Source organism: Polyodon spathula, chromosome 13, assembly GCF_017654505.1.
Source record: "Polyodon spathula isolate WHYD16114869_AA chromosome 13, ASM1765450v1, whole genome shotgun sequence".
NCBI lineage: Eukaryota > Metazoa > Chordata > Actinopteri > Acipenseriformes > Polyodontidae > Polyodon > Polyodon spathula.
Genome location: NC_054546.1, coordinates 14969304 through 14983308, shown reverse-complemented (window position 1 = coordinate 14983308; position 14005 = coordinate 14969304). Strand labels below are relative to the sequence as shown.

Below are 14005 nucleotides of genomic sequence, written 5' to 3'. Positions count from 1 at the left end.
AGGTGGGAACATTTGATAATATCAAAGCTGTTTTCACCACCTCCAATATGCAAAACATCACTGTCAGAACTTGAGTATGTGTTCCCAGCCTAGTCACAATTCCCAGATTTGCGTATAACTGAGAATGTCTGCGTTTGAACATCGGACTCTTCTTACATTAAGCATTAACAGCCTTAAACTGATGAATCACTGCAGTCCGTAAAAGGGCTTCAATCTACTGAATTGTTTTTGCCTCATTCAGTGCCTCATTGGAAACAGCTTGCTGCTTTTGATTCAGTTAATAAAATGCCAAGGCTAAAGGCCTTTTAATTAGTATGCTGTTAACCTATAATCCTTATGTATTTCAGTAAAAACAGATAGTTTACAGATGTGTGCACTTTTTAAAATAAATAATAATAATAATAATAATAATAATAATAATATAATTGTTGTGTTTGGCTATGTTTTTCAAGAGTTGATGACATCAGTTCCAGTTTTTGTCATGTCATTTTATCCGTGCTCTGAATTCAAAAGCATATTCAGTTGTCTTGAATTAAATTTGAATTAAACTGAGAACATTTAGCCTCCTTAGTCTCTGCATGGCGATTACTGTGCTTTAAAATACAACAGTTTAGCAAAAGACACGCGGTATACGATTACACAATAATGATTTTAAATTAAAATGACTTCTTACAAGGCCTTAGTGGACAGCAAGCAAAAATATAAAATATACTGTTAGGCATTAATTAACTAGAGCAGAATCTCTATGAAGATAATTGGGGAAACATTAGGTAATTACCAAGCTTATACTGCCAAATTCAACAATCAACTGTAAGCTTCTTCTATAGAAATGCCACTTCAGTACTTGTATTGCATTCCTTGTTTTGTACTGTTTCTGATATTCTGACAAAATTCTTTTTGTGTGGGCAATATTAGATGTGTAGCCCTTTGAGGTATGTAGCCTTGCTATTTTTCAATACTAGTAAAAGCTTCCCGGCTTATGGCAGCATGCCTGTTGCCAGGAGTTAGAAAAACACACAAACATGCTGTGTGTCAGCTGAAAAGGAAAGACTAGGTAACATAAATTGAAGTCACAATAACTCCCATTCTAACTTTTGGCACAGTATTTTTAGTATATCGGTAAAGACAATGACAATTCCCCCTCTTACAACATGTTTTATAATTACCTTGTTGCTGTACTTTTCTTCTATCTCTTTTCTGCCTGCTCTCATTTTCCCCAAATTAGTTGTGATTTGGCTGAGTGTGCTTAGTCTTTCAAAGACTCAACAACACAATGCAGGGACTAATTGTTGAACTGAACTGAAGGGCTATTAAAAGACTGCAATCGCACAGCACTTCAAAATGGTAGTCTATTATTTCTGCATGAACGCTATTGTGCTATGTTAACTCATCATGGCTTAGGGCTTTCTAGTTAAAAGAAGCATTTAGATGAATTGTAATAATATATATGAAATGTATACAAGACATAAAAGAATATTGCTATTAGTGTAGTCTCAAGATAAAACCCAATTACTGAGTCATTTCATAGGGGCTATTTAAATATCTTAATCAGGATTCGTATATACTCTGGGTAATGACAGTTAATAACAGTGGGATATAGAATTAGGTAACATATATTCCTAGCCGAGTTTAATTTGAAAGAGATTAATTTTTAAATAGGAAAATATTTTGTTCTGTATTGCCTCCAAGTACAGTTGAATGCATACAAATAATTTTACCAAAAAAGGCTTATTAGACTGAAGGTTGTGAGGTCACACTGTGAGAATGAAATGAATCATGTTACAACACTTGAAACAAACAGTTTCAGCATTTTCATGATTATTTGTATTCCTTTCATCACACTATATTGAGCAACAGTCCTTTTCAGGCTACACTTTACCAGAGGAATCAGGAACCAACATATGGCAATATGGGGTTAATTAAAAACCCTGCTTTATTAGCTTAATTGACCTTCAGTACAGAACATCAGAAAAAAATAAAACAACAATAGCATCTATAAAAACTGGAATTATAATGTTTTTTTAAAGTTGAAATTGGTTAGGGGTGGTGGTGGGGGTGTGGGTGGGAGAGAGTTGGAACATGCAAACACATGTAAGTATTACATATCTTATCATTAGCAATCCTTCAAAAATGTTTCTGAAATAAGAACAAACAAACCCAGACTGCTTGCTACACACACTAGGTGCTAAATGAGATCGCGTTGGCATCTACAATCGAATGTCAGGTTTGATCAGTGCGTTAAAGATGTGAACTTGAGATCTGTTTTGTTTTAGTTTAGGGGAGGGGGTTCTGTTTAAATACACCGTTGCCATTCCTTTCCTCTGGTGGCATGTGTTTCCTTATCTCCCACACAGACGAGTGTTGATCTGCATGTACGCTTTGGATGTTGTTAAATACAAAGCTTGCAGTTATTCTAATGCCAAACCACAACCCATAGGGGTCACTGTGGAGTAAAATAGCAATGCCTTCACTGAAGTGGGTTGTAACTGAACAGATCCACTTATTTCTATAAACCTTTGATTGTTAGTCCAGTCAACAAATGCTTGACCTAACATCTAACAGATACGATATCCTGCTGTAGAAAATACATTAAATGAAATACATCTTTAGAACACATTTTTCTATAGCCAATATAGAAAATTACACTTGTGGACTAAAAAATGGTAGAAACCATATTATATAAATGCAAAGGTTTTTGTAACTACATTCCTCAACTCGAAGACAAATTAAATATGGGTGTTTAAGGTAATATAAAAGCCTTATTTTGATGCCAAAAAGTAATGCCCTTCACGTCTCCAAGATGCATGGGTGCCCATGTGACAAACCCATGATCTCCGCAAAGTGTCACAACTGCTCGTTACTACACATCACAGTCACAGATTCAATTCTCAAAGCTTTGAAACTCTGCCAGACTGAAGTTCTGCAAGTGGAACTTTGACCTCCTAACTAATAACTTCAACCTTCATTTCAATCTCAAAGCTCATTGTGCTGTAGAGCTAAATCCCTTGCCTAGTCCCGAAATCTTTTATTACTTTGCTGTTAAAGGGGAAAAAAAAACACTTATACAGTATCCTGCTTTAAAAAATGTGCATGAAGGCAAGTTTCTCTTAAAAGAAATACATTATAACATTGTCTCTGCCCCACCTCCCTCCTCCCTAATTAACTGTGTGCACAGCAAATATTTTCCCTTTTAAGGTTACACATGCTGTTAAAAGGATTTGGCTACTTTGTATGCCATCTATAAAAAACACAAAGGTTACATAATCAGCTGCAGAACAAACTCTCCTTTTTAAGCATTTTAATAATGCTGGTAGATAGAAGGATATCTCGGTTATAGCACACAGCGGGCTTGGCCTCAAAGTAAAATCAATCTGTTTCACTTAAGAACAAAGCACAGCAGTGGTATCGGGTTCCCACAAGAATAAAAGCAACCCGACCTTATGTTAAATTCTGCAGTAGGGAAAATAATAATAATAATTCTCCCCACATGTTATACTGAATTTCTTCCAAACACTAACAGCGTTACACCTGCTATGAAAACCAATGATATCAATACTATATTTTTTCACTTGTTATTTTATTTATGAATTTATGTATGTATTTATGTATTTTATTACAGACTCTTGGCTTAGTTCAATTACTCTTGGTCAAGCTTTAAAAACTGTAATATTGCTGTAGTAAAATGATCTTGTTTCTTGAAAACACTCAGTCACAGGTAAACAGTTTCCCTACAAGACTGTATTAGAATAAATTTCAAAACCTGTTTGTAATGTGTGGACAGTCAAAAAGTGTCACTGAAATGTAACAAAGATATCTGAAAAACGACATATTCCCCTTTCCGAAAAGACAAGATTATATTACAATTTGAAATGGCTTCATCCTGCCACAGTCTATATTTGGCCTTTCTAAACAGATACTGGTACTGCCATCAATCACTTGGGAAGATTATTCTGAATATGCAGTCTTCTTCCTAGAGCTACACAAAAGGAGATCACTTCTTTGAAAACGCACACAGGCCCTATGGCAGTGTTTTTTTCAAAGAAAAGATTCCTTCATAAATAAAATAAAATGGCAGTAATAAAGATGAAAGATGTGCGACAAGGAAATGAACATATTCTTAACAGAACATTTTTCTAAAAGCCCAGCGAAGTATGTTTCTTTGTTTTAATATTCAAAAATGCTACCTCATTAAAAGTTCATGAGGACAAGCACATAGATGTCTGCTTGATTATAAATCACACAAGATCCACATCCTGTAGCTGTTACAGCGCTACAGCACTATTAAGCTCAATGAATCATGATCTATAAACATTTAGATAACAAATACAAAATAGAAAAAGAAAACTATTAAAATACAAGGATTTAGTGCAATGTTTTCAGTCTACAGCACTGCAGTTTTATTGGTAATGTAAAATGATTCTAAGTGCTGGAAGGAATGTTATTTCTCTATATTTTTTTCATGCATTATTTATTATTTTGCTAGTCACAGGGGATACAACAGATGAAAACCCAACTTAGTGTTTTCTTTTGCAGTAGGTACAATATTCCAAATCAATGCACATCACACACAGTAGGTACATTTCTAAAGAAAAAAAAGACATGTTCAAGTGCTGACATGCTGTGTTCCTTTTTTTTTTTTCTTTTCAAAGGAAAGTAACATATTTGAATAAGAACTGCGGGCTAAAATCTCCAGAGGTTTTTTTTTTTTTTTTGTGCTAAGAATAAGTGTTTTAACTAAAAGAGCTAGAAAGGCGCATAAATGAGTCCATATCAAGTAGGAGTGTACTAAAAATAACATATTTTAAATGTCAGATAAACTACTTCCCACAAGCAGACAGATTTTATTACTTCATATATGGAGTGTTTCCAGGCAGACAGCAGCACTTTCTTTCTTTGCAAAACAGTATTGGGTCTTTGGAGGAATGCAGTCGCTGCAGCACAAACCAGCAGACCTGAGTCTGTAACTGCTTTTCAAACACAAATTAAGGCGGCCGTTTGCCTTTTAAAAAACAGTACGGCAAATTGTTATGCTGTGCTAGGTAAATCATTTCTGGCAACAGTCCTCCTACACTTCAGTTTCAGAGTGCTTTATTTCATAACTTTGCAGTTGCTGGTAGAGAGGCACCAAAGAGCAGAATGGGAAACAATAGCAATTGTGTTTTAACTTGATGTAATGCACACTAAACAGTTACTGGAAAATATTACATCACTGCGTTTTTTTTTTTTTTTTTTTTTTTTTTTCAATAGCGGGTGTATTCATAAGAATGTGGCCATGTTTTAACATAAACTCATTCTCTTTTCCATTGTGCTGCTTTCAAGAATGTTGCCACTTGTGGTAGCTGTTGAATTTCTATTTCTATCCTTAGCTGTTCCGTCAGAGGGGGGAAGGGGTTAATTTCTATCTCTATCCTTAGCTGTTTCTGCGGAGGGGGGGAGGGGTTAACACCTCAGGGAATGTAAGAATGTAAATGTCGGATTCTGATGGATTTTCAAATCTTTTCAAATCAAAGCTAAAAGATACCTCAGGCATGGTGGTCCATGGGTGACTTTAAAATTTGAGAAACATTAATTGGAGGCCTAGGAGGCTACAGTATAACGATCCCTGTGTAAATAAACTGCTATTGTCTTTACAAGTTGTTTTTTATACCATGTAGCCTATGTAGGGTGGTGAATTATAAAAGTGTGTTTAATTAATCTAAACAGTGCAAAATCTAAATACCACTGAAACTAAACAACTGCGTGTGTCTCATTAGTGTATTTGTGTCTTTAAAAGAAGGTAAACTGGTTTGGTCCAAATGTAGTATTTAAATGGTGGAAGTATTTAAATCCACTGTTGTACAGATAAATTGAATGAACCCCAATATCTCGATTTAAATGAGACAATTAGAACAAGTAACCTCTATCCTAAAAGTATATTAAAACACTTTAACAGTTTTTAGGAAATACATTTTCTGGAAATGTTGATATTAAAAAAAGTACATTTTAAAGAAAGATACAATTCCAGGAAATTACCCTAAAACCGAATGTAGTGGTATCATACATTTTTTATTTCCATTGCTTACTTTCGACATAAAGGATTTTTAAAAAATAAAATAAAACTCAACATTCTCTGATAATGCAATGCAGATTTGCGAAATAAATAAAGAACTAAAACATTGCAAATCCACCAACGAAAAGCTGATGACGAACAACTATAATAATGATGTTAGCATTGGACAAGCTCCCTCTCTAATTGCAGTGTAAGCCAGGATTATTATTTTTTTTTTTTTTTGAGCAAAGTAAATGATCAGTCTATATACCTTTAATGTAGTAATTACACAGGGTATAGACAGAAAATAGTCATTATTTTGTTTGCTTAAACTTCATACAAACGCTGCTGGAGTGAATTCAATGATTACATCATTTATATTAACGAATGTCCACAGTTTCCGAGAGAAGCAAAAAAAAAAAAAAGTTAAAAAAAATCAATCTTTAAAGAAATCAATCATTAATAACCTACATTTACCCAGGCCAAAAAGGAAAAGGTCTTGAGGAACGCAGAAAATGTTCCCACTTTTAGTAAGCTTGTGAACTAAAAACAGCACTCTTTCAAACAAACAAACCACTAGTCATTAATATGTTTTTTTGTTTGTTTGTTTTTTTTAAAACTGGAAATATGATATACTCTAAGCGGCTTAAAAAAAAAGTCTATATCTAGAAACTCGATCTACTACAGCTATGCACAATCCTAAATGCTAAAATCAGATTAAAAATACATTGTTTACTTAAGCCTTTTATTGTTGCATCACAAAAGGGGAAAACTAGGTAAAAGGTTACTCTGTCATATTTTCTCAATTTTATATAGTCAGCATTCACATATCCGACCCGCATATCTGATTATTTCATTTTGGCCTGTTCCAACCCTTGTTTGTTTTTTCACGGAACTCCAGAAAAATACAACGTTAAAAATGCATAGCTGAAAGGACAGTGTTTTAAAATAAGCAGGCTTCCATTTAGATGTACTGTAGTTGACTTTGTTGGCACAGTACTATATTTTCAACAGAAGAAGTATTTTAATTCAGAACAATATGATTCTGAAAATATCACTTGCCAAAGGAGACGACACATGGACCGTAATACAGTACATACTTTTAAATCTGGTATGTACTGTAGCAGTATATGTAAAATTCCCCATTAACGACCCAACAGCAAAATGAAATCATGCACAGAACTGCGTAAAATGTAAAAGGCAATGCAATTTAGCAAAAGATTTTTAAAAAAAAACACAGTTTCCAGAATTAAAACAGTATCCAAAGTTAGGATACAAAATTGCATAATATAGTACTCGATATGGCCATAATGTCACAATTCACTTGCAAATGAAAATGCACAAAAGCAACTAAAGATCACAGATCACAAAATGCATCACAGTATCTAAAACTGTTTAATAATTAACTGTTTTCCATTACAGTAGCTGGTCTCGTTTGCTTTGTTGTTGCTACATTTTCATCAGTTGAAACTGGAAGTACTGTGTAACTGCACAATAAAGACAGACTGATTTGCGCGTGCGAGAAAAAAAAAAGGGAAAAAAACGTGGGCTGTGACGGATAATCAAATATATTGTAACACTGAAGATATGAGCTGTGTATCAGAAAACTGGTGACGGAGTTGGAAATCCTGTATGACGGGGTAAGTGCATAAATGTATTATACAATATTTTACATATATATATATATATATATATATATTATATATATATATATATATATATATATATAATGGGTATTGGTTATATAATGAATTATGTTCGTGACATTTTGACGTTGTATCGTGCTTACTGTGGACATGTATCGCAGTGATATATCCTAGTGCTTACTGTAGTTTAGAAAAGAATAACAAGTTAAATCAGTCTGCCTGATGTTTCACAATATTCCAAGAATATGCTTTGATATACTGAAGTGTAAATCTCTGCTCAGCATCCAATTATTCAAATGTTCCATGAAACAAAGTTTGGAGAAACTGAGCTCCTCGGCAACATCCTTTATTGCTGGCTGGAACATCGCAGAATATTATTTGCCGTTTCTAGTTTATTCAAACTGATATACAATACTTTGTGTTATTATACATTTTAATTACTGTTCTAATTGCTGGCTAAAGGAAGCCACTTCTCAGTGCTAGAGGGGCTGGTTTATAAAACAGGACTGCAAGGGTCTAACCACACAGACACCTTGTGGATCTGGCCTGTGTTCCAGGTGTATATCGTGAAAGATAATCTGGCTAGATCTGGAGCTGCTCCTGAGTTAAAGACCAAGTACCTTAACACAGAGAATTGAATTGAATTTGAGTAACCGCAATAAGAACCACCCATAATCCAAATGTAAATTTTAAGTTACTTACTCTTTAAGGAGAACCCCTTGGCATTTTGCACACTTTAAAACAGAAAAGGAATGTCTTCACCAAGTTTCACCTATCAGGTCTCTATATAATTCTACTCTACACTGTGAAATGCATGGATATACTACAGACGTTCATACAAACAGAGGCATCCACTGTACCTTCAATATTGCATTGTTAGGGAGGTTTTTCTAACCTCGATACACACATTTTAATGATTTAAACAGTGGTGGTATATTGTGTTGCAATGGGAAAAGGTCAAAATATTTTTTTACTCCTTAAAAAATAAGCTTGATACAAATATTTAGGCATCTGCACTTCAACTGTAACATTAGACTAACAAGAAAGCTGTCAGAAAAAAAGACAGAACTAAAGGTATTGTCCCAAGCTTTTGCCCTCTTGGGCTTCTCAGTACATTTGCAGAGGATGAGTGAAAATAAAGTTTAAAGGAGTATAATACAGTACTTGTATTCTGGAGTACAGCAAGAAGAGAGGGAGAGAAAAACAGAGCATTTTAGAAATGAATGGGCGCTGTCATACTGTAGTACAGAATAACAAACACACACACACACACACACACACACACACACACACACACACAAACAACAAACATAAGGATAACTTGTGGGGAGTTCTCATTGACTCTCACTATATTTTTATTTAGTATTTCTAACTCCAGTCAGACAAAACTCCACACAGGGTGAAAGTCGACAACAAACTAAATATTTTGGCACTTTTTTTTTTTTTTTTTTTTTTTAAAGGCATATTTAGTTCTTAAAAAGGTGTTTTACAAAGTGGGGACGCCCCCTACAACATCATTTTTCAGCAGTTACTATCTTTGTGTGGATATTTTCTCAAATTTTGTCCCCACATTGTGTGTGTGGGCACGTATTACTATCACACACACACACACACACACACACACACACACACACGTATGCACACAGACACATGCATGCACACACACACGCAGGGAGACACACACACACACATATATCAAAAATTGCCATCTGCCCACCATTGGTTAATAGCAAGGCTAAACAAAGAAAAATAGTTACATTTTACTAGTGTAGAGAAAGAGAAAGTGAAAGTGCTATTTATGATAATGATGAGAGCGTTTGCCACAGGATGAATCAATACTGTACTGCACAGCAGCCATAGAAAAACAAAGGCAGGTATCTCTGACAATAAATCAGAATTTGCTACCTGCATTTTAGAAATAGAAATATAATTAGCAACTTCTGACAGACAAGCGCATTTTATACACACACAATGTATAAAATGAAAGGAAAGGAAACTAATGCACATAGAAGGTGGTGTACACAGGCTAGATGAGGAATATAAAGCAGAGACTAAAATGTGTCAATACTGCACAGAATTAGAGAAGGGATTATGAAAAGAGTAAGTCTGAAAATGTGCAAACTAGTTACGTAATGACTTAATAAGTAAGCCAATAATTAATCAGGCCTCACTACAATAATAAATGTGTCAGTAAAAGCTGATCCGGATCTAGATAACCGGTCACTGCAATCTACTGATTGAGAATTACTGACTAGATGTATTTCGCACTTGAGTTCCTGAAAACTAATTTGTTTGTTTAATGTAGGACCCCAACATTGGAAATGTATTTCAAATGCAAAAGCCAAAAGGAATGTAATAAATACAAATAAATAATAATAATAAAAAATAACAGTAGTAGCTGTTACAAGGAGCTTTGTGAACGCCAAAGGTCAGGGCTTGCACTTCGAAACCAAGTAAACAGAATTATTTGTTTTCAATTTGCAGATTGCAAGTACTACTCACTCACCTGGCACCTAGCCCAATAAATGCAGATCAAACTCGAGTGAATTTACAACAGAACGTTTCCTTTTAGAAAAAAATAAAAATATAAAACCCACACACACAATGTGCTGTACAGTACTGTACAACCCCCCTACTTCCATCAAACTGACAAATCTTTCTGTGACTAGCTGGCCGGGTATTATTAGAAACACTTGTTGGAAAGCCAGACTGTGGTTTGTTAAACTTACACCCTTCCCTCAGCGCATTCATAACCTGCAAAACCAACAAGGTACTACTCTGTATTTATTTAAAAATGTGATATTCAGCTTGGTCTTGCCTGAGCTATTCTGAACCTCTTACCCTGGAAATATAGGGTTGGAAATTAAACAGTATAAAAACTGAAGTCAACAACAACTTCTATAATCTTTTTAATCTGTTTAAGCTGAAGCTGTTGTATTCTGGCTCAGGCATTTAGGAAAATAAAAGTAATTCCTTTTCAGTAAACAAATGGTAATTCCTAGCAGACCCAGGGCCTTGTTGTAGTAATCCTGGGATTAATAAACAACATTGTACTAACTTTGCAATTTATTCTGTAACAAGCTGTTTGCAGAAATGTATACAGAAAATAACAAATGAATCTTCCAGATCACAACCAGCATTTTTCTCTGTACTGTATTTTTTCCTGTGGTAGTTTACTCAAGCCTGTATTCTTCAGTATGTTTATTACTTCTGTTACTTTTACATTGCTTTGTAAAGATGTTGTACACTACAGGGGCTGAACTGTCCAGCTTTAAAGACTACATAGCTTCAAACCAAAATATTTATTATTATTATTATTATTATTATTATTATTATTATTATTATTATTATTATTATTATTATTATTATTATTATTATTATTACTGCCCCCTGTGTTAAGGAGCTTTCAGGAGCAAGGATCAAGTGTTCCTTTGCTTTACTGGCAGCTGGATTCTGGTGCTAGTGCTTACTAATATAAACCCACTTTGATTAATCTTGTTTACCATACATATGTCTATTACAGGCAACTACAACTGAAAAGCTGCACTTGAACTCCTGGTCAAAGCAAGAGATTATAAAAAAAATAAAAAATTGAAGTATTTAAGCATTAGCAATAAGAACCACTACGAAAAGACAATGTAATTTCAAGCTTCTGACTGATCTAAGGAAAAAGCAATGAAAGTGAACTACAATCATCCACAACTTAGTCAAAGGCATTGTAAATAACAAAACAGACAATGCCAAAGACACTGTTGCCAACTCAACAGACTAAAACAGTACTGTAGCATAGGGCATGGCTAATCATTTAGAATGTACAGTAAGCACCTTTTGGTCTGCACAATAATGGACAGTGGGACCTGAACCGTAGTTGAGTTTAGTGGTTTAATGTTTAGAGTGAACCCTTACTGACTGGTCAACAAAGGAATTGAACCCTTGTGGTAGCCCCAGGCAGGAAGCTGCTTATCCAAAGTCATGTTTTTCTTTTCTTGGATTTATTTGCTGGTGACCAGTCGGTTCGGGTTTTATTGTATAAGGTTTAGAACATTGGGCCTCATGAAACGTCTTCTGTAAAACAGTAATTGTCGTCTATGCATGTGCCTGTGTTAAGCACAAAGAGCCGACATGTTAATTAAACATGGGTGTTCTTTATTTACACCCTAATCCTAATCATTTTTGTATCGCACTGGATTATATGTTGGAATTAATTTTCGTTTCAACAAGATAATAAGATTGGTCCAATCTGATAACTTAATTACAGCGTATATATGCAGTATAATAACATATACATTTCATTTAAAACAGCGCTCCTTGTAAAATGGAAACTCTGATGTTTGAAATTAGCATTTCACCCTTGTTTGTTTACACTGCAGCTCTGAGGTTCTTCCAGCTAACATGTGGCATGTTTCCATTTGAATGTTTGTACGTATTCTGCGGTGGCATGCTGTTCAGAAGCGCTTCTACACTACCTCTCCCACAGTCGTTTGTGCTGCAGAGCCAATCTCCTTTCCAGGACTGTTGCCCATCGCCAGCAGCAATGGGGCTGGGAGCTTGGACTTGGAAAAGGACCAACAAAATGGCCAAAAAAAAAAGAAAAACTTGTAATATATCTTCCTTTTTTTATTAGATTTTTCTGTATAATAAATGTCAGGAAATTCCTTGAAAAAAATCTCACTATATTGCCACCAACTGCTAGTAACATAGTATAAGCTTATATAAAGATGAAGGCTGGAGTTATAACAGGAAACAAAGTAACAATGAAGAAGTGTCTCCATAGGCACATGCATTTGTACATTAATTACACTGTTTGACCACCAGTGGCACATGTGACAAGTGAATATTAATAAAAGTGTGTGTGTGTGTGTGTGTGTGTGTGTGTGTGTGTGTGTGTGTGTGTGTGTGTGTGTGTGTGTGTGTGTGTGTGTACTGTATATTGAGAGAAATAAAACTGAGCTTTAGAATAAGGTTTTCAACCAGTATTTCCATAAGAAAGAGTATGTCGACCCACAGCTGGTACCTCACAATGAGCCATATGTTACAGATGTTAAAACTGCCATCCCCATCAGTGCATTTATTATTATTTGTGTAAAAATAGAATACATATCAGATACAATATTCACATTTTATGGGCAATAATTCAGACCTGAATTCATTCTTAGAACCTCAATAAACTCCTTGGTCAATCCTACCACTTCAGTATTAGCTTTTCATTGTTGCTGTCTTTATTATTAGGCTGTGTCCCTCTTTACAGATAGCAGGCAACTCAGTGTATCCCAAACACTAGAGACACTCTATATCATATCTGGTATTTCCTTGGACTTATTGTGTACATAAACATGCCAAATTCTCAACATTTCTCACCAACTTTCAACTCTAAGTTGATCATATTACTGATAATGGGCTAAGTCGCAAGTGGTTTAATGTTTCTGCAACAACCTGCAAAATCATTCAGCTCCACTCTGTCCGAGACATGACAAATCAACGACACCAATGAGTAACACTCCCCTATGTTTTATCCAGTTAAATGACATACCAAATTCATCACATATGCTCTCGTTCTCAATCAGCGAAGGGTGGTCGAAGGTATCCCGGCAGTACAGTATCCGAGTGTTGTTGTTCAAGGCCGCAATTCCTCCCAGGGCCAGTACAATCTGGTCTGTCAACAAGGACGAGGGTCTTTCCCGAAGACGCACGATCACAGAGCGATAGCGGCAGTACTGTGGGTAACTCAGGATCAGAACCTTCTTCTCCTCCTGGTCCTCACCTGGGAAAACAAAAACACAACACTGAATTGCAAGAACATGTGAAGTTACCAAAGTGTTGTGGTCTGGAATACACAAGGAAACAGGTTATCCCCCGTAGGTCAGCTGTTTCTTTGTTTACAAAAAAAAAAAAAAAAAATGAAAAAAAAGGACCTGGCTTCAACACGTTTCCAGAAAAACTATGTCTTTGGCCAATCAGGAGAAATCTTTCTGGGCTGGTGACAATGCTCCGACTGCAGTTACAATACATAATATTTGTTACATGTATGCAGACAGAAACAGCTGCATAACATAATACCATAGCAGCACCACTTAAGGCAACATTAATGTGAAGATGTTTCCTAGAAAAATGTAAGAAACCTTACTGTATGCTTGGCTTAAGTGACTTAAACGGTCGGAACAGAACTGAAGCTTCAATGGTATCAAAGAACTTTCACAAGAACCAAATTGTTTCCTATTTTTTATCAAAGCCAGTCAAGAAATTAAAATGCAATTTTTATGGTTTTAAAAAAAAAAGTGGGACTTACTATCACTGATGGCTTCAATTAGTTATATTCCAAGAAGAAATCCAG

At 35.2% G+C, this 14005-nt stretch overlaps 1 protein-coding gene across 1 annotated transcript in view; it reads right to left on the bottom strand.

Annotated features, from left to right (window-relative positions):
* The window catches only part of LOC121325826 (AT-rich interactive domain-containing protein 5B-like), an 80219-nt gene that overhangs the window by 40468 nt on the left and 25746 nt on the right, over positions 1-14005 (bottom strand). The window contains exon 4 of the mRNA XM_041268912.1: positions 13205-13435. Coding sequence (XP_041124846.1) covers positions 13205-13435 — 231 coding nt within the window. The remainder of the gene's footprint in view (positions 1-13204; positions 13436-14005) is intronic.